This window comes from Neoarius graeffei, chromosome 14 (genome assembly GCF_027579695.1).
Source record: "Neoarius graeffei isolate fNeoGra1 chromosome 14, fNeoGra1.pri, whole genome shotgun sequence".
Taxonomy (NCBI): Eukaryota; Metazoa; Chordata; class Actinopteri; order Siluriformes; family Ariidae; genus Neoarius; species Neoarius graeffei.
The window spans coordinates 75,114,762-75,136,301 of record NC_083582.1 but is presented as its reverse complement, the minus strand read 5'-3'; the positions used below and the strand labels follow the sequence as shown (position 1 = coordinate 75,136,301).

General features: G+C 41.0%; 2 protein-coding genes across 2 annotated transcripts in view; both read left to right on the top strand.

Annotated features, from left to right (window-relative positions):
* The window catches only part of LOC132898596 (protoheme IX farnesyltransferase, mitochondrial), a 121,598-nt gene extending 117,630 nt beyond the window's left edge, over nucleotides 1–3,968 (top strand). The window contains exon 7 of the mRNA XM_060940309.1: nucleotides 2,446–3,968. Coding sequence (XP_060796292.1) covers nucleotides 2,446–2,888 — 443 coding nt within the window. The 3' untranslated portion in view covers nucleotides 2,889–3,968. The remainder of the gene's footprint in view (nucleotides 1–2,445) is intronic.
* A 9,571-nt stretch (nucleotides 3,969–13,539) lies between these two features.
* The window catches only part of LOC132898595 (heparan sulfate glucosamine 3-O-sulfotransferase 3B1-like), a 42,491-nt gene continuing 34,490 nt past the window's right edge, over nucleotides 13,540–21,540 (top strand). Inside the window, exon 1 of the mRNA XM_060940308.1 lies at nucleotides 13,540–14,452. Within this exon, the coding sequence (XP_060796291.1) occupies nucleotides 13,854–14,452 (599 nt within the window). The 5' untranslated portion in view covers nucleotides 13,540–13,853. The remainder of the gene's footprint in view (nucleotides 14,453–21,540) is intronic.

Sequence of the window (21,540 nt, the reverse complement as noted above, 5' to 3'; positions counted from 1 at the left end):
CGGCTCCGGCCCTTTTTGTATACGGTGTTCACGTTTTTGGACCAGTCCAGTTTATTGTCCAAGTACAGCCCCGGGTACTTCTATTCCTCCACCACGTCCACACTCACCCCTTGGACGTTAACAGGGTTCACCGGAGCCCTGATTCTCTTCAGATCGACCACCAGTTCTTTCGTCTTCGTCACGTTGAGCTGGAGGTGGTTCTTCCTGCTCCTGCTCCATATTTAATGTTGTCTCAGATTTGTGTGTTTATTTTTAAACGGTTATTGCGTCGTCAGTTCCAGCTGGAGGGTTCTCCTGAGGAGGAGGAGCAGGATGTTAGTATAAGTCACCGGCAGCATAGCAGTTTATATAAATGGTCAATATATATATATATAGTGGTGTGTCGTCATGTGTTTCTGCTTCCTGGGCTGTGATTGGAGAGGAGATCTCACTCACCGTCCGTCTCACCCAAGCAACCAGATGTTTGTTTGTGTTTTCCTCTCTCCATGTCGTGAAATGTCCAAAAAATGGTTGCTACGGTAAAGTACAAAAATGGCAGTTTATATATTAAAAAAATGTAAAAATTAAAAAAAGTTGAAGATAAAAATTAATTTTAAGTTATCAAATCGCTTAAAAGGATTTTGTTTAAAAAGATAAAACATTTTTAAAAATTAAATAAAAATTATAGTTTAAAAATAATTTTAAAAAGGTGAATATTGATTTTTTTCACATTTTAACTGATAAAAATTAATTTATATTTAATAGTAATATGAAGATAAACATTGTTAAATGGAAAAAATAGTGATCAAATATTTAAATGGGTTTTTTAAAAGGTGATGAAATATTAAAAAATAAAAGCTAAATGAAAAATTATGATTGAGAAATAATTAAAAAATGGAGATGTCGAATGAAAAATGTTCAATATGTTTACACATTTTAACTGATAATAAAAAAGGGATTTATATTTTAAACAATATGAAAATAAACACAAACATTTAAAAAATAGTGATCAAATTAATTTTTTTTTTTAATTTTTGACAAAAATGCTGAAAAATACATAAAATTGTAATTTTAAAATGGTGATACTGTTGAGTTTAATAAAGTTTAAACATTTTAACTGATTTATATTTTTAACGGTGATTTATATTTGAAAAATAATATGGAGATGCATTGTTAAATTTTTAAAATAATTTTAAATGGTGTTTTTTTTTAAATGGTGATAAAATATTAATTTAAAAAATAAACAATTTTTAAAAATGATGTTGATTTTAAAGCTTACACATTTTAAACTGATAATAAAAAATGGTGATTTATATTTAAAAATATGATAAACATTAATTTTTTTTAAATAGTGATCAAATAATTAAGTTGTTTAATTTTTTTAAAGTGTGATTAAATATAAATTTAAAAAATAAATTAAAAATTATGATTTAGAAATTATTTAAAAAATTCCAGTAATGTTGAATTAAAAATGTTGATATGTTTACACAATTTAAATTATGCTAAAAATGGTGATTTAAAAAAAAAAAAACCTTTCAAATGTTTGGAAAATGTTCTTAAAATGTAGGTGAATAAAGAAAACGAAATTAGTATCTCCATTTTCTCAAACCCATGTTTCACAGTATTGTGGCGTTTTGCACTTCACGGATTTTATTCCCGTCACTGGAAGAGAAATCGCGCACACGGATCTCTGGTCAGTGTAAAAGGGCGATGCGGGGCTCGTCATAAACAGCGCCTGCGTTGCTAATTACTGCGCGCTTTGTGGTGGGAAAGATGAGCTGACACTTTCAGATCCCTTGTTTTCCCAGAGGGTTTAGCAGCGCGTGTGTTTACACAAGCAGAGACACACACACACACACACACGTCTCTCTTACACACACTCTCAGAGGCGATGTGGAGTTTCATGCTCTGGTGCTCAGACTCGGGCCGCTGCGCTGCTGCTGCTTTTCTCCAACGCAGGAGCTGAAACACAAGCCCGGCTCACTCATCTCTCTACAGGAAGGATGTGAGAAATTACTAGAAGGTGTTTTCATCATAAATCTTGTATCTTGAGTCTGATTTGTTCCAGACTGCTTTTATTACATTTAGTGTCCTTGGGCTTTGGCATTATGCTAATTAAATGATCATACTTGGTTCTGATTGGCTGAGAGGTGTGATATATGCGCAGTTTGAATCGTAACCATTTTGGACGGTTGCGCTTTTGCCTTTGTCATCACACAGCGAATCAAAGATAAGAAAAAGACACCTGCGTGAATAAAGCATAAGCTCACAGAGTTTGCTACTTTAATAATTTGAGATATTTGAGGTACTTGGGGCACTGCTCATATTATGGTCTTCATATTTTCTCACTCTTTCTTCCTTGTGCACTTTGGTATCGTTGGTCGTCTTTTTGAATCCGATGTGTCTGACTGTCTGTGTCTCTCTCTCTCTCTCTCTCTCTCTCTCTCTCTCTGTCCTGTCCTGTAGGTGCTCTGCTGCTGGGGGCGTTCCTCTACTCGTGGCAGTTCCCTCACTTCAACGCTCTGAGCTGGAACCTGCGAGAGGACTACTCTCGCGGTGGCTACCGCATGATGTCAGTCACCCACCCAGCTATGTGCAAGCGGGTGGCGCTCCGCCACAGCGTCGCCCTCATCGGCCTCTCCACGCTCGGCCCCGCGTTGGACGTCACCACCTGGACTTTCCCGCTTGTCTCTCTGCCCATCAACCTGTACATCAGCTACCTGGCCTTCCGCTTCTACCAGCGTGGTGAGCGCCAGAGTGCCCGCAAGCTCTTTTTCTGTAGCCTCTGGCACCTGCCCATGTTGCTCCTGCTCGCCCTCACCTGCAAAAAGAGACGCCCGGCTGAGGAGGCGGGGCCAACCGGGTCCACTGACTCAACCATCGCATTACACGCCTCCTCTTCTTCCTAAACCATCTTAATCAGCTTTATTTTTATTTTCGGTACGACTGGCAGCTCGGATCGATCAGAGGAGCCCCGAGGACTATACAGCTGATCAAAATGAAAACTCCTGGACTCCCTCAGGTCTTTAGTAAAATAAGTCTGGAACGTGTGTAAATATGTTAAATATTTAATAAAATATCCAGCTGCACAATAGCAGAAGCCAGAATCACTGACTCACTCGGCGAGTCCTGTTTAAATTATCGGAAATTGGATCCAGATTGGGGTCTGGAGAGCTTGGAAGCATGTTGCAGCTCAGGTGGAGCACCAAAAATTCAACCGCAAAGCGAGCCAGCCACACAGTGGTGCGCGAGATTTTGTCACGACTGAACCCCTTTCGTTAACTCGGTGCTGGTTTAGGGAACTCGAGACGCTTTCGGATAACTGAGCCACGTGCTCATTTGAAGAGTTGAACCATAATATAATTGGTTCGATAAAATAAATTCCTTCAGAGTCAATACACAACATGATGTCACGGACAGTCACTTTGTTGCTAGTAATGCCGTTATTTACTTTTCAGTGATTGGTCGACTTTTATTGTTTTTCAACCAGTCATATACTTTTTAACCCAATACAATGTTCATGGCATGGTTTAATCACAAACCTAAATAAAAAGAGTCGATTTGTTGTTCACTCAACTAGACACAAGCTTCAGAATCCTAAATGCTGTAATCTGATTGGCCGTCCACTCTCCCTCCCTTCCATGCTTTTTTTTTTTTTAATAAACAGAAAACACAAAAGGCTTTTGAATAAGTACCAGCCTGAAACTCAATCATGAGACTATCAGTTCTCGCATTTTGGTTCAGAGTTTTGACTCCAGAACTCATCTTTAGTCCCTGCCTCAAGAACCAGCACTGACTCACCGGGTGGAAAAGGGATCTGTGATGCTAGACAGAGCGAGCACCCCGGCTTTGGCTTTCCTGCCGTCCTTCATACTGTATACGACCTCTTGATGTTGTGTAAAGGCTACATCTGACCTCACTGTATAAATACATCATCTGTGTGAGATGATAAAGAACATGTGTTCTTCAAATAAATGCATTTTAATCCATGGTGGTTTTGGTGGTGTTTGTTAATGGTTTTTAAAGGTGACATATTGTACGTCTTTTCCATAAGCTGGCACAGTCCCTGAGGTCTTGATGAAATTTCTGTGACGCACTTTGGTCAAAATGGAGTGGCAACCACCTCGACTCAAATAGGCTTGAATATTAACAAGGGGAAGACAAAGATCCTGAAGGTCAACACCACAAGCAGTGACCCGATCAAGGTGGAAGAGGTGGAAGCCTTTACTTACCTGGGCGGTGTCGTCGACAAGCTGGGCGGAACCGATGCTGATGTGAAGGCACGAATGGGCAAAGCAAGAGCAGTATTCCTTCAGCCGAAAAACATTTGGAACTCAAAGGAACTGACTCTGCAAATGAAGATCAGGCTGTTCAACTCCAACGTCAAGTCAGTTCTATATGGAGCAGAAACCTGGAGGACAACTGTGGCAACAATGAAAAAAGTGCAGACTTTTATCAACACCAGTCTGTGAAGGATCCTCCGGATCAGCTGGCCGAACACCATAAACAACCAGGACCTCTGGCAGAGAATCAACCGACCAGCTTTCTGCAGAAAAGGAGATCCGGAGGCGGATCGGCCACACGTTCTGCAAGCCAGCCTCCAACATCACCAAACAAGCACTCACCTGGAATCCCCAAGGCAAGAGGAACAGAGGACGGCCCAGAAACATGTGGCACCGAGACCTTGACGCTGACACCAGAACAATGGGATACGGGGCGTCGTGGCTCAGGTGGCTAAGGCGCCATACCATAAATCCGGGGACCCGGGTTCGATTCCGACCCGAGGTCATTTCCCGATCCCTCCCCGTCTCTCTCTCCCACTCATTTCCTGTCCTGTCTCTACACTGTCCTATCCAATAAAGGTGAAAAAAAGCCCAAAAAATATCTTTAAAAAAAAAGAACAATGGGATACACCAAGTCAACTGGAGCGGATAGCCCAAGACCGAGATGCCTGGAGATCGCTTGTCGGTGGCTTATGCCTCAGGAGGGGTAGAAGGCATAAGTAAGTAACACTTTGGTCAAAATACGACAAGGATGAAGCCCCCCAGCTCCCCCCTCACCCCGTCTAAACAGCGCTGTTCAAGACGGCTGATTTGAGCACCGGCCTGTTCCTTTAAATTGATAGACACTGCTCACTCCGCCCCCTCTTCCGCCAGCCAATCAGGGAAGCACTTTGTTCATGAATGTTCATTCACAAAGGCAGTTCTCAAGCCGTGAATGGAGATACTCCGATGAAGGGGCAGGATTAGTCTAACGATCTCCCCTTGTGACATAGAAAGTGGAGCCGAATCTGAACGGCTTGTTGAAGCTCATGTTTTCTGAAATGCGCAGAACAAAAGAAACTGACTGGGTGTCTTATTTCAGAGTTTAAGGGTTGGTAGACACTCCAGATACCCAAATGTATCTGCACAAGCAGTGGAAAAAGTGAATTTTTCATATGTTCCCTTCAAAGGTCAAAAGGTCACTTTTTGAAGTCCCAAACCATTTTGGTGTATTAATGCATTTCTTTATGCTACTCCGTGGTGAGTTGCTTTGTTACATGAGCGCCCGATTAATGCCTCGGTCTCACATGACACCAGTAGATGATTTCGAGTCTTCCGGGGGTCAACCAGCATGCATTCCAGACCCTTCTCTCAGAATATGTGAGAATCTCAGAGCTACCTTGACAACCAGAAGGGTGTGGCTTCCATCCCTGGAAAGTTTGGCCGTGTTGAAAAGTACTGTGGATCAAGCGCCAGGTGAATTCATCCGTGAGCATCCTTGAGGCATACGGGAGTCTTGCGTGGGCTTCCTGGGGTGACCGTAGCATTCCATCGCAACCATCAAGCTCAAAATTTTGACAGAACAGCATTCTGCAGTAAGTGAAAAGTTTGCCTAAGGGGCGTGGCTTATTTTTTCATCTTGCTGTGGCTATGCCGTACTGCAGCCATGAAAATTGTACACGCTGGAGGCCATACGTCACTATACATTTCTGCCGCCATTGGTTTTACCGGCGTCTTCCATCACTACCGTGGCTTCATTTGCATATTTATTTTATGCAAATAAAGATCACCTCCAAAATCTGCTGGAATGGCCACGGTAGCCCCAGCCATGGTTCTCCGGGATCAACCAGCTGTGTGTGACCTTAACATAAGGGATCATTCATTAGACTTGGTAGTAATATAACATACGGTGGGCATCATTTCTGGATTTATTGGTAAATTGTTTTCAAGAGCTCTTAGACAAGAATGGTGATATTCATAAAAATCCTGCAAGTTAAAAAAAAATCCAAACATTCCGATTCCACAAGAGCTTCAGAGTACGAATCTATATGTCATATATGTAAATTTTGTCAAATGCTTTCATTTCATATAATAACTTGAAATAATGCAATCGAAAACAAATCCAAATAAAACTAGCTCCAATGAGTGCAGAAGTAACGGTGGCGTATAAAGGAGGAAGTGGCTGTTGTGTGATTATTACTTTTATACAACAGTTCTATAAACAATAAATTAATCAGTATGTGACATTTCGGATATAATAACTGATTATTCTACATACAGGACACTTTCTCACTGGAATAAAAACGTGTTCTATTCCCTTCTAGCGGGTTTCATTCATTTGGTTTGATAGCGTGCAATATTGTTAGCATATCACTTATTCTCTGTGTATTACGTCACTCTACCCAATGAATGAATGAATGAAGCCTTTATTGTCACGTAGTCTCAAGTACTAGTGAAATTAGCTGTCAACCCATCCGTACATATACATACATACATACAATTGGCACGGGGAATAGACAGGACAGGAAGACAGGAATGAAAAAATACAATGGAGAATGAGCGTTGAATATGGTTTATGATATTGCATGGTTGTCAAGACAGCATGATGTCACACGTCGGAGCTGATATGAATATTCATTGAGAGAGTTTTCAGCTGCGCATGTGCACAAGCATTTCTTTGTTCACCAGGAAAGAGAAAAGCACACTGAACACCTGAAAGGTTACCAAAACTTCATTAGATATTCTTCATGTGTATTTACAAGCAGTGGGTGAACTGTTCCTATTAGAGCTGGGACTTGAGCTCAGCCAAAACTTAGCCAGACACCAAAAAAGCAACAGGGTAAAGGATTTTGTAAGGGATTAGCGTCAGGCTGCCAGGTCGCTCCGTTGTGTGTAGCTGTTGATGTTGGTTTTAAAAGTAATTAAGTAAATTACACGGGGAAATGAATACTTAAGTCTGAGTGAAAAATGCTGCAGCGTTGAAGAAGAGTCTGGAGACAGAAATCTTCGTTTCTCAGTCGTTAGCCTGTGCTACTTGCTCTCGATAGATAGCACTGGCTTGACCGCTTTATTAGCATTCGCGAACACTACTGATGAACGCTACACTGGCTGGAAGGCGACTTCACTGCTGCACTGACGGCACCAACTCGTGGTTAAGCTCGCGTTAACCTTCAAGAAGGCCAAGGTTGATAAATTTTTGGTCCCTCCCACTATAAATCAAAATCTGATTGGTTAATCAGTCATCTGTCACTTCCTACATAAACACACACTGCCATGGCCTTCTGTCCTGGCAATGAAGTCCGAACCAATGAGTGAGCAGCTCTAAACTCTTCTCAGCCTGGAGACAACAAACAAAACAATCTCATTGGAGAACTCGATTTGAATGTTTTCAGGACAGTAACCCTTTCATTTCTGAAGCAGATTTGATAGAAAATGAGGCCGAATTAGAAGAGAATAATTATAATAAAAGAAATATAACATTCTCTGACAGTTCACCTCTGTTTACAAGAGAAAAACATATCAACGGACATCGAAAAACTGGAAGAGAGTGTTTTATTATTATTATTATTATTATTATTATTATTATATTGGCTGGCTTTTTTCATGGTCTATCAGATATATTCCATTCAGCAACTCATCTTCGACTCGTTCGGTATCATGCTTGCTGAATGGAATATATCTGATAGACCACTCAACGCCTCCCAATATTATTTAAATATTTTGTAAATTTTTGCTCCGTTGATGAAAATGGTTTCCAAAGAAGCCACTGCTTTTTTGACAGAGCTTTGTATGTTGCCGTGCCAACCAACAGACTGACCGACAACCAATAGTAAGTGTAGTAACAGTTTCAGTGTCATGAACTGTTGCTAGAATTGCAATTTTATGTACCGAACACACAGGTGGAGTGATGCACACGGCAAAATCCCCTCGTGCTGTTGTACTTTAGCATTTAGTAAAAATAATGTTTGAAACGCTTCTTGTGTGATCGGATTAGTGAACCAGAACTACCTGTTGTACAATGGTTGTTTTAGCACACGTTATATACGATGTGCTCTTTCACTGTTTAGTCTTTATTTGGAATTTTTCAGCTTTCTAAACTTTATTTATGGAGTTTTGACTTTCATTAAAGGTAAATCACCTGACCATCACACCCAAATGTGGTTCTTCCCTAAAATGTTGACCCCCACCCAAAGTTTGTAAGCACATGCATGTCTAGAATGTCTTTGTATGCTGTAGTTTTACCATTTTGCTTCACTGCAACTAAAAGACCTGAACCTGTTCCAGCATGACAATGCCCCCGTGCACAAAGCAGAAGACATAATGTGCCAAGGTTAGTCTAGAAGAACTTGAGTGTCCTTCACAGAGCCCCGACTGAACTCAACCCCACCCAACACCATTGGGATGAACTGGAACACTGACTCCACCCCAGACATTACTCCTTGTCCAACATCACTGCCTGATCTCACTACTGCTCTTGATGCTGAATGAACACACATCCCCGTAGCCACGTCTGAAAATCTAGCGGTAAGCTTTCCCAGAAGAGTGGAGGTGATTATAAGGGTAAAGGAGGCTGTTCAGAAAGCACATGAGTGCTATGGTCAGGTGTCCACAAACTTTTGGCCATATTGTGGACGTAATGTCTAATCTTTGCTTGTTTATCTTTGCACTGGAGTTATGATAATGGTAATGATGCTAACAAGTAAGAAGTCACTTTATTCCTCAGTGCGTAGTTTGATCTTCCTTCAAGCCATATGGACTTGTGGATTAGATATAATCTGGACATATTATAAATGTCCTTGTGTCCGTTTCATCCTTGGCTGAACTACTCCTTTAATCCACACTCGTTCCTGGACCTTGGAGCTTTCTGCTTTTTTCCTGCACCATTTCATTTCCCTCCTTTTTCTGCTTGTAGCGGCGTCCGGCATCTCTAGCCACATTCGGCTAGCGTGTCGCCCCATGGGATCAGTGGAGGATCGACCTCTGCACCTGTCCAACTGCAACATATGATCCCTTCTTCTATGGTCTCACACACACAGAGCAGCCTCCGTCAGCACCTCGGCCTGCTCTCCTCCTGCTCCTCCTCCTCCTCTCTGCTCTCCACAGGAGGAATTTAACCCGGATGGAGGGATGTGAACGAGACGTATCCTCATAAAAAGGCCTGGTCCGGATGCAGCGTGATTTGTGGTCGGGTTAGATGGAGAAAAGAGAGATGGAGACAGCTGTTCCTGCTGTGTGTCCAGATTAAATGTCAACACCAGACTGAGACGAGTTTGTAGTTTGGTGAGGTGCAGATGAACGAATGCTGTGGTCTTCATTGTTGCTTTGCCTGCTTTCTTTGTACTACAAATCCACACGTTACTTCATCTCACTCATTCTTTGAGTCTCATCTCATCTCATCTCATTATCTCTAGCCGCTTTATCCTTCTACAGGGTCGCAGGCAAGCTGGAGCCTATCCCAGCTGACTACGGGCGAAAGGCGGGGTACACCCTGGACAAGTCGCCAGGTCATCACAGGGCTGACACATAGACACAGACAACCATTCACACTCACATTCACACCTACGGTCAATTTAGAGCCACCAGTTAACCTAACCTGCATGTCTTTGGACTGTGGGGGAAACCGGAGCACCCGGAGGAAACCCACGCGGACACGGGGAGAACATGCAAACTCCACACAGAAAGGCCCTCGCCGGACCCGGGGTTCGAACCCAGGACCTTCTTGCTGTGAGGCGACAGCGCTAACCACTACACCACCGTGCCGCCCTTCTTTGAGTCTCTTGTGATTTATTTTTTTTTGTTTGTTTAATTGCAGTTTCATTTTTGATTGATGCCATATTCCATAATCCATAGATCTATTTTCAATAATGCTTAAAATGCTGATGATGAATTGGAGGAGGAGGAGGAGGGTGCCCTGCTCCGCTTTCATTTCTCTGGAGTCTTCTGTGATGAGGTAAGACTGGTGACATCAGCAGTGGTGGTTTTAATGTGTATCCTGGAAAAAAATGTATTATTATTATTGTTATTATTATACATAATAATTACTACTACTACAACAGTACATATTATTATTATTATTATTATTATTACAATACATATTACTACTATTAAGGTACTTATTATTATTACAGTACATAATAATAATAATAATATTATTATTATTATTATTATTATTATTATTATTATTATTATTCCAGCAGCAACAGGAGTTCTCTTTTTAATAACGTCAGTTTCAGAGTTTCTGGCTACACAGCAAATAAATAAATAAAATTTCTTGGTTACTTCTGTGCTTGCTTTTTGTTTCCTCACCCTCTTATTTATTCGATTATTTACAAGATATATAATTAACTTCTTATTTACATTCTTATGTACTTACTTATTTACTCAATTACCTAATTACCTATTTACTTGTGTTCTGATGTATGTACCTACTTATTTACATATCTATTTATTTAATTACGGAATAACTTGCATATTTATCCACTTGTTTGTTTACTCCCTTATTTACTTTCGTACTGATCTACTTGCATTCTTTCTTTCTTATTTACTTAGTTTATCCCCTTACCTACTTGTTGACTCACTTGTTTACCTTCTTACTTATCCGCTTGCTTGCTTTTATTTAATAACTCACTTGTTGAAATTTTACTATTTATCTACTCATCCACTTCTACATTTAATTTAATGACCTGCTGACTTGTTTACTTCCTACCTGTTTATCCATCCAGTCCATGGCTTCAGGGCAAAACTAAAGAAAAGGCCAGATGTCTAATATTTAATGAAAGTGTGAAAGGTGTGTAGATTTAATTTGGATAGTTATTTCTGTAATTTTGTTGTATTTTATAAAAGATTGAGTCTTCATTGAACTATTTTATTGGAATTCTTTTCTGTTCCACATGGCCTCAGCTGATGTGGAGCTGATCTCTTCCCTCTACAGAACGCTGTTATGGTCTCAAAGCCTCTGAACTGCTGATCTTCACCTTTACTCTGGATCTCTGGCCTTCAGAGCAGACATCAGCATCTGCAGGATGAAGCAGTGACGCAGTGACAGGTCAGAGGTAAAAGACGGGGATGTGATTCTCAGTGGCTCTGCAGGACTGAGTTTTATTTCATTCCTCTGTATGTTTAATGCCACACATGTGGATGGTCTGATGTGAGTCTAATGAGGGTCTAATATGAGATATCACTCTGTGTAGAGTCACAAGACAGACTTATGGCTGCTAATAATAATAATATACAGTACTGTGCAAAAGTCTTAGCCCCCCCCCCCCCCCCCCAAAAAAAAACAAAACCTTTGTTCTAGATTTCTATTTTATGATTTCTATTATCGAGTCAAAACATTACAAAAACATTTCAGAGTCCAAACATTCTGGGGTTTTTTCCCTGCACAAAATTAAATGTTACAGAAAAAAAAAGTTTGTACTGTATCTGAGCAGCATATTCCATAAGAGAGCACGTTTCAGATGAAAAAAGAAAGCATAATGAAGGCTGCTGGGTTTTGGTGTAAAATGAAGAAGTGAGTGTGACAGTCAAAGTGTCCAGAAGAACTGTGGCTGGTTCTGTAAGATGCTCAGGAAAACCTACAGATCATTTCCACATAAAACTGACCTCACTGGACCTGAGACTACTGTTTTTATTTTTAAGCAAAGAGTCGTCTCACACCAAATACTGACTGTTTTATTTATTACAGCTTACTGATTACTGTTTATATTTTTTTTAATGTTGAATCATTTCATTTCATTATTTTTAAGCCTTTTTTTGTCTCCAGCATTGGCCTGTACATGTGCCTGAGAGTTTTTCACAGTTCTGTCCATCTGATTTAATTAAATACTGTATTAATGTGTGTGTCATGGGAACATTTAGCTCAGTGTAGAAAGCTCTGGCTGGTCTTAAAACCACAGGAAAAAATATCCACAGGACCAATTTCGGAAGAAGTGTTTATACAGGTTATTAATTGCTTTTTTTTTTAAAGTCGCATTTTAATTTTCATAATTAACGCGTCATTTTTGTACTATTAAGTTTACACTGGATTATACAGTGTTTCTGAATAATGTGTTCACATCTCAGCCTGTTCTCCACTGGCCTTTAGGTTTCACTTTGATATGGAGGTTGATTTGCTTGTTGTTCAGTAATAGGGTTTGATTTACACACACAGACACACACACACACACACACACACACGAGCTACAAGCGGAAAAGTCGGATGATTTTTTTTTTTTAATGAACTGAAACCTCTAACAGAGTTTTTAGTCATTGTTGAAAATGAGCTCATGTCTCTTTTCTCTCCCCTCAAGCTGCCTGATGATTTGTCCAACCCAACCCGAGATCTCAAAACGACTTGGTGAGTAAATTTCATCTTCATTTTCTTTCCATAAAGTTCACTATGAGCTACAAGTTGCGCCACTTTAGCACAAACCTTTAAACTTGGATAGATCATTAATTATAGGCTGGAATTCATTTTGTAGATATTTAATTGTTGTTTTATCCAGCCAAAGAGCAACAGTTACTGATATCAGGGGTGAAATTGGAGGAGGAGGAAGAAGTTGAAGTTCTAGTCTTTTATTATTATTATTATTATTATTATTATTATTATTATTATTATTATTAATACTTCTTTAAGGACTGCTTTTTCCCTTACAATACTCTGTTTCTTTCTGTAGAGGACTCTGAAAGTTTTTGGACTGCACTCTGAGACCCCCAGTCCATCTCTCAAACAAACAGTTACTCACATACATGATTGATGATAAAAACTTATTGATCAGGCTGGAAAAGTCGAGATGATGAGACTCATCGCTGATCCAGTTTAATTAGTTTGAACAACACAGGTAAAGTCCAGACTGGGCATTTTTATCTTTTGAAAAATGCAAACAATGAAAAGTAAAAGTAATGTTTAGATGATTGGATTATTTCCTCCATCTCAGGTCAGAGATACAGAGTCAAAGCGCACCGGGTCAATTAAAGATTTTTTTTTTTTTTAATTGAGGAAATATCTTTATTTATTTATTTATTTATTTATTTATGTGTGTGGGTTTTTTTTTTTAATCAAAGGTAAAAGTTTAAACTTGTCTTGAAAGTTTATAAGATGAAAAGTGGAGAGTCGGAAAGTCTAAATAACCAGGAATAAAGAAGAATCCTCTCTCTCTCTCTCCCCCTAAGCTCCTCCTCTGTCCTTTTCTGATTGGTCCGTTTATGTCAACAAACTTGCAATTACTGAATCCCTGCGCTCTGATTGGCCGCCGCCTCAGCCAATCCCAGGCCTCGGAGAGTTGTGCGTGTTTATAAAGGTTCAGTGCTGAAGGCTGGATGAAGCTGAAGGAGCGCGCGCGCTGGGGCGGTTCGGGGTTCTGCTCTCTTCTTTTGGACATTGTGGTCAGAAGTGGTTCGGTTCGGTTCGGTTCTGGAGCTTCCCCAGCCTTTTCTTCGTGCCACTTTCGAGCAGTCTGGCTGTCGGTGAGGTTTATTCCCCGTGAGGACTGGCATGGCTTGTGCATCCTGACGCACGCGCGCGCCCTCCTGCCCTCCGTCCTGCCCGCCCGCGCGCGCGTCCTGGAGACCCTCTGCCCCCCCGTGTGAAGATGTCCGGGTGGAGTCCGGTCCACACCGCACCCGCCGAGGCTTATGGAATATAGCCTGCTCCGCGCGCACCATCCGTATGCTCTGCCAGCGAGTCCGGTGAGGCGGAAGCTCGCGCTGTTCGGCATCATGCTCGCGCTGTGGCTCTACGTGCTGTACTCGTGCGTGGGCTCGTGCGCCACCGTGCCGAGTTTACGCGCAGACCGGCGCCGCACCGAGGACCCCGCGGGCTTCAGGTCGGGAGTCGGGTCCCGGTTAGTTGCACGAGCGCGCGCCTGGGAGGACGACGAGCAGACGAGCGTCGGGCTGTTCTCTAGAGACTTGAACAACGTCAAGACCGACGACGGACCGGATGCCAGGACGCTTCCCCGAGATGCCCTGATGAACGGCAACGAGGCCGAACCGGAGCCGCGGGGGGGAGACGCAGGAGCAGAGCGCCGGTCCCCGGTGCACAGCGGCGGCTTGTCCACCTTCTCCAACGGCTCCGGGACCAAGCGGCTGCCGCAGGCCATCATCGTCGGGGTGAAGAAAGGCGGCACGCGCGCGCTGCTCGAGTTTCTCCGCGTGCACCCGGACGTGAGGGCGGCGGGAGCCGAGCCGCACTTTTTCGACCGTTTCTATGACAACGGCTTGGAGTGGTACAGGTAAGCACCAATCAGAACCTTCATTTCATTACACAAGGGGATGAGTTCAAACGCACAGGTGAGTGAGGGGAGGGGGGGTGCAGCAGGGGAGAGAGAGAGAGCGCAGCATTATTATTATTATTATTATTATTATTATTATTATTATTATCTGGGTCTAATTCCTGGTTCAGTTCTGTCGGGGGTCTCATGGATCCCATCACCCGGTTTTTGCCATCAAAAGCAAACACGATCTGGTCAGAGGATTTATGGAGGTATAAATGTTTATTTATAAACTTTCAGACATGTGCAGCTCATTCAGGTTGTGATGGACAGAATAAAGAAGAAGAAGAAAAAAAAACCTGCCGCTGTTCAGAGCAGATGAAATGTTTTCGTTTTTTTTTTTAATATTCAGGAAAACTTTGTGCTTGTGGACATCTGGAGATCTTTCGAGATATTTAGACAGAGTAAACAAACAAACAAACAAACGAAGTAAATAAATAAAAAATAAAAACGAATGAAAAATAAATCATGCGCAATATGCGGCGAATAAATATATAAATAAATAAATTTGGCTTTGAATATATTTATGATTTTAGATGGAACTAAAGTGTCTAAAAATGTCAGTTTTGTCCTCCGACTTTATTTATTTGTTTGTTTATGTACTTATTTATATTCTATACAGTAACTCCTTATTGCGACCCGTTCAGTTTCGGGATCCCCCCCCCATGGGCTTTACACAACACTTTTTTTTTTTTTTTTAAACGATATGAAATCGCAGGTTATGAGGTCGCAGCCCATGTCGCCTGGTTATTTTAAATACACAGACAGGAACAGGCTGCGTTTGAAAGCAACCTGTTGAAAGAAGTTGTGAATCTTTATTTCCCGTTAATTTAATCAGTGCGGAAAACCTTCACCACGGTCTGGACCTTCATGGAGTTGTTCTTCAGCGCTGTTTCCTGCCAACCTGTTTAATGAAGGTGCTGAGTTTAAACCTAAAGCCTGGAGCTGAACAGACTGAAACGCACAGCAGGACTCCAACGCTGTTCATGGAGCTGAAGGCAAAATCTGTGAAAGCAGACAAACTTTGAGACTTTTCGTAAAAACTCGATGAATTTATCTCGAACATGGATTCATCAAGTTTTGTAATTCTGTAAGAAATCATTCAGAAAGTTTGCAAGTTTGAAAAGCCCTCCCCATTCTCCCCCCTTTCAATCTTTCCAGGCAATAAATAAACAGCATAATAAACTCCGTCTAATTTACACCACAATAGTCTCAAATTGGGCTTAAACAGTTCTCACAAAGAGCTGAGCTCACGCCTCTGGAACGGAAGTTTGCTTAGAATGTGTTTGTGGCTCATGTAATTTAGTTTACTGGAGGAATTTGTGGTTATGAGGTGTTTGTTTTATGCATATATTTTTAAAGCTGAAATGGGCGAAGTAGGTTTTAAATATTTCACTCAAATCTGACACGTGTACAATTTTATTAATTTTTTGCTCACTCTCGCGCACTCTCTCTCGCACACATTTGCATTTTATATTCTCAGTCACTTCTTCTCTATGCCGTTTTTAAACATCTGAGAAAACCATCTTATTAGAAAAGCCCATTATTATTATTATTATTATTATTATTATTATTTCTGTTGGAGCACCTGTGATCTTCAGTGCCACTCTTTCACTGTGACAAAGTTGCTAAAGCGTTTGAGCAGCACGCCTGTCACAATAACCGGATTTACTGAAGTTCAGGGATTTAGGAAAGTCTGGAGAAGAAAGTGCAGCGCCTTCAATCTGCGCCTCATTCGGGGGCCCTCAACAGGAACGGGACCGAGTGAAAGAATCGAAGTCTACACAGATCGAGGTTAGATGAAAAGAGGACTGTGTTCATGCGTATCACGGATCCTGAGGGCTCATTTGTTGCTTGAGGATAAACCGAGCCTGTGTGCAGCACTGAGCTCGGCTCGTACGCAGGCGGAGGTTGAATGGAAACGAGTCCCTGATGCGAAATGTTGTCTCGGATGTTCTATTTGTGTGGAATCCATATAACACGGACGTGTGCGGAAGCACGCCTGTTCCCAGGCTCGAGGTCAATCTGGGTTTGATTACGGAGCATCACGGATTGCCGTAGCCGAAATGCCACCGAGGCCGGCTTTTAATCTTTTATTTATAAAGAAAACACCGAGGCTGAGACTCTGATCCACTAAATCTGCTTTAAATCTCACCCTCGAGCCTTTTCTTTATCTGGTATTGTGCCGTGACAGGACCACTTGCAACAAAGTGGGGCTTTATGAGACAAATACGCTTTTCAAATCTTAGGAAAACTGTGCAGTTTTAATACAACCTTCCTTTAGGGTTCTAGAATTCTATATTTTATAGAGATGCAATCCTTTTGTTTTCTTGTCCGGAATTGATTCTGGAGCAGAATCTGGAGAAATGTTCAGACCTGAGATCATAAAATATAGCTTTCATCCAATAAATTAATTTTTATCTCTAAAATAAATAAGAATTAGGCAAAGTGTGTGTGTGTGAGAAACAAGAACCAAACAATCATACAGTATTTTGTTAATTACTTTTAAGACTAAAATGCTCAGAAGAATACCGTGTGTGTGTGTGTGTGTGTGTGTGTGTGTGTGTGTGTGTGTGTGTGTGTAGCTTTACTGATCTCTCATGCATTGCAGCTGCTTGGACTGAGACATGCGACACCACTGAAATCCTAGAGCTGCTGTTTGGGTTGAAGGCACAGCGCACAAACAAAATGCACACCCTTATCCGTTCTCTCGCCGTTTTTTTTCCCCCCTTCTTCATGTTGAAATTGCTGCTTTGTGAAACACACACACAGCGAGGAAAAGGGCAGTGACGCTCTCCAGACTCTTCATGAGTGAGTTTTGCTCAAACACAGCTGCTTGCTCAGCTCCAGGCCCAATCCGATGTCTGATCACAGAGCTGCGTCACGAGGGGAGATGAACCGTCTGGGTGCAGTTTGGTGTTTGTGAAGTGTCGCCTCATCGATTGCATACGGACATCCAGCAGTGTTATAGAATGTGTGTGTGTTTAATGAAGTGTTTTTGGGCTTGAAACAGAAGGGAGAGAGAGTGTGTGTTTAGTGTAGAAGGTGATGACTTTATACGCTGTATGTCGGGAGACAAATCTGTTTTTATAAAGTGAGTGAGACACACACACACACACACACACACAGGTTTTATAGGGTTGGATTGTTGAATCCTGGTTCACATTTCTGGCTAATTTTCATGTCACAGTATATAAATAGTGTATGAATGGATTCTTGAGTGTTCTGAGCTCCTCTGTGTGTGTGTGTGTGTGTGTGTGTGTGTGTGTGTGTGTGTGTGTGTGTGAGAGACGGACAGATGATCCTCATAATCTAACACTAACAATAAAATGACTTCCACTGAAAAATTAAGTGTTATTTCATTAAAAGGAATGTTTAACCATTAATATGGCAAAGAGGTTTGTGGATTTTTTTTTTTTGTAATAAGACGCTTATTAACGTTTATAAACAGTCTCAAATACCAGCAATTTTCTGGAAAGTTTTCACAACAGACCTAACAAGCCATGATTTTATTTTATTTAATTTCTTTTATGTTGGTGGATAAACGACTGTTTAATTCTTGTATAACAGGAATTATTCTATCCACATTCACTGGATATGAGCAATTGCACGCTCTGATCAGCTACTCTACTACTAGGATATCAGCTCATATACCGTGAGTAGAGAAAAACAAAATGGTGGAGCGTGTTACTGAACCAACCGAGGATGAAATAAAAACTCGACTCGGAAACAAAACCACAAAAAACTCAACAAAATATGGAATAAAAGTATTTGATGGTGAGAGCATATATATTGTAAAATTTTGTTTTTCAAGAATTATTGTCGCATTTTTCACAAATTGCTGCTGTTATTTCGCCGGTTTGTTTATATTCTAAGCGGAAATGATTTTGTCAGATGTTTTGTATAAAGTTTTTATTTATCGAATTTGCAAAGAAATAAAAATGCTCAGTTTCTCAAAATCCAGTGAATGTGGATAGAATAAAACAGTTATTCCACTCAATCTCGTCGTACATGGGTTATAGACGACTCGGCACACATCGGCTCCTGTGTGACTTGATTTTGTGGAATAACTGTTAAATCGCTCGTCTCTGAGATGTTCTGTAAAATTACATGTAGCTATAAATGGATAAAAAAGCAGCATTGGTATGGAAATAAACTTTTTTTGTTTTAAATAATTATTTTCCTAAAATTGCATGTTTAATTTCTTACAAACATTTCAGATGGTTTTCCTCGACTTTCACTGTTGAAACTTTGATTTTATTTTATTAAAATTTTTTTTTAATGCACTAATTAATGAGTGCAAAGTCGACTGGATCACGTTTCCCACTGTAGGTTCCCCATTTCCACGTTCATTATTTTTAAGCCATTTTTTTCTCTGCAGCATTTCTTTGCAGTTACCAGAGCTGTGAGGTGGACGTAGTGAAAACGTTAAAGAAGAAATGTCTCACGCAGGTTTTTTTTTCCCCCTGCGGGGAATATCTTCCACATGGGTTTACTGTACTCTATAACAGTGCCGTGTTCTCGCGGTGAGACGGACTTCGAAAAGTTTTTGTCCATCATCAGTTTTCAATACGGATGATCTGAGACAAATCTAATTTACTGGACAATACATGGCCAGCAAAGCAGGAGGGTTTGTACATTAGAGTGGTGGTGGTGATGATATACAGTACTGTTCAAAAGTCTTAGCCCCCCTATTTTTTTTCCATGCCAACTTTGTTATAGATTTCTATTGTATGACTTCTACGTTATCGTGTCAAAACATTTGAGTCCAAATGTTCATTTTTTTCCAGCACAAAATTAAATGTTAGAGAAAAAAATAGTTTGTATCTGAGCAGTGTATTCCATGAGAGCGCACTTTTCAGATGAAAACAGAAAGCATAATGAAGGCTGCTGGGTTTTGGTGTAAAATGAAGAAGTGAGTGTGACAGTCAAAGTGTCCAGAAGAACTGGGGCTGGTTCTGTAAGATGCTCAGGAAAACCTACAGATCATTTCCACATAAAACTGCACTCACTGGACCTGAGACTAAAGCAAAGGGTCGTCTCACACCAAATACTGACTGTTTCATTTATTATGGCTCACTGATTTATTTATTTATTTAGATGTTGAAACATATTTCATTATTTTTAAGCCATTTTTTTCTCTGCAGCATTTCTTTGTGCCCAAGACTTTTGTACTGTGTGTTTGTTTAATGTCTACAAAATATAAAAAAATCCAGACAGTCCAACGTATAGAGTTTTCCGAGCCCCGCCCTATTTGGCTCCTCGATTACATTTGGTCAAAAGTACAAATTGTCCTGCGGAATCCTTTAAACTGGCATCGAACACGGTTTTCTTCACGTCGCTGTGGGAATGTAGAAGTGTGTGCCGCGGAGTGTGTTGAATAATCTCAGCGCTTTGGCAGTCTCGAGTTTCAGTAATGTTTGTGCTTTGTGTGGTCTGCTGGAGCCGGGTTCTGCTGCTTTTGCAGGTTTGTAATACACACTCGACTGATTTAATCAGAGTTCACCTCTCCAAAGCTTCACCTAGACGAACGTTTCAGAAGGACGACTGACGTGAATGACGCAGTGTGAAGGAATGCTTTATACGGAACTTTATACGGAACTGTCACGGGAGTGAGTTTCAACATCGTGATGTCGTGTGATTATTGATGTGGTTGTGTGATTTAATTCCGTATCGGTGAGGAATGAAACACAGCAGGGCATGATGTCAGAGGAAAACAATCAACGATGGCGTGGCGTGATGTGACTTTGGACGGAGTTGATTATTTTCCTCTAACAGCACATCCTGAAATGTTCAATTCCTCTTCTACCACGTATCTACCGATGATTTGATTACCTCATACTATTTTTTTTTATATATAGAGTTACATTGTGCATTATTGTATCCACATTCACTGGATATGCGCAATCGTGCACTCTGACTGGCTACTCTACTACTAGGATATCAGCTCATATACCATGAGTAGAGAAAAACAAAATGGCGGCGCATGTTGCTGAACCAACGGAGGATGAAATTTAAAAACTCGACTCGAAAACAAAATCCTAAAAAAACAAACAGACAAAAGAAGGAATAAAAGTATTTTATGGTAAGAGCGGCTCATTTTCTTATTTTTCAAGAATTAATATTATTATTATTACATTTTTCACAAATTGTTCCTGTCATTACGCCAGTTTGTTTACATTCTAAGCGGAAATTATTTGGTCAGACATTTTGTATAAAGGCGGCACGGTGGTGTAGTGGTTAGCGCTGTCGCCTCACAGCAAGAAGGTCCTGGGTTCGAGCCCCGTGGCCGGCGAGGGCCTTTCTGTGTGGAATTTGCATGTTCTCCCCGTGTCCGCGTGGGTTTCCTCCGGGTGCTCCGGTTTCCCCCACAGTCCAAAGACATGCAGGTTAGGTTAACTGGTGACTCTAAATTGAGCGTAGGTGTGAATGTGAGTGTGAATGGTTGTCTGTGTCTATGTGTCAGCCCTGTGATGACCTGGCGACTTGTCCAGGGTGTACCCCGCCTTTCGCCTGTAGTCAGCTGGGATAGGCTCCAGCTCGCCTGCGACCCTGTAGAACAGGATAAAGCGGCTACAGATAATGAGATGAGATGATATTTTGTATAAAGTTTTTATTTATCGAATTTGCAAAAACTAAAAATGCTCAGTTTCTCAAAATCCAGTGAATGTGGATAGAATAAAACAGTTATTCCACTCAATCTCGTCGTACATGGCTTATAGACAACTTGGTGCTACGCGCCTCATCAGCTATCGGCTCATGTACGACTCGATTTTGTGGAATAACTGTTAATTCTAGCAGCTGTAACTAGTAGTTCCTTCACCTGCCTTGATTTTTTTTTTTTTTTTTTTTACTTTCTCTCTTAAGGAGAATAAGACCAAAAACCCCCCAACAAACCCATGCATCCTGTAACGTTCTCATGGAACAGGAATAAACAAACTCCTCCAGGAGGACTGGAAGAGTGTTGATACTGGAGACTCATTTCATAACTGTTCCATAAATGAACACAAATTTCACAATATCGGGTCGAAGTTTTAAGTCTCCAGCCC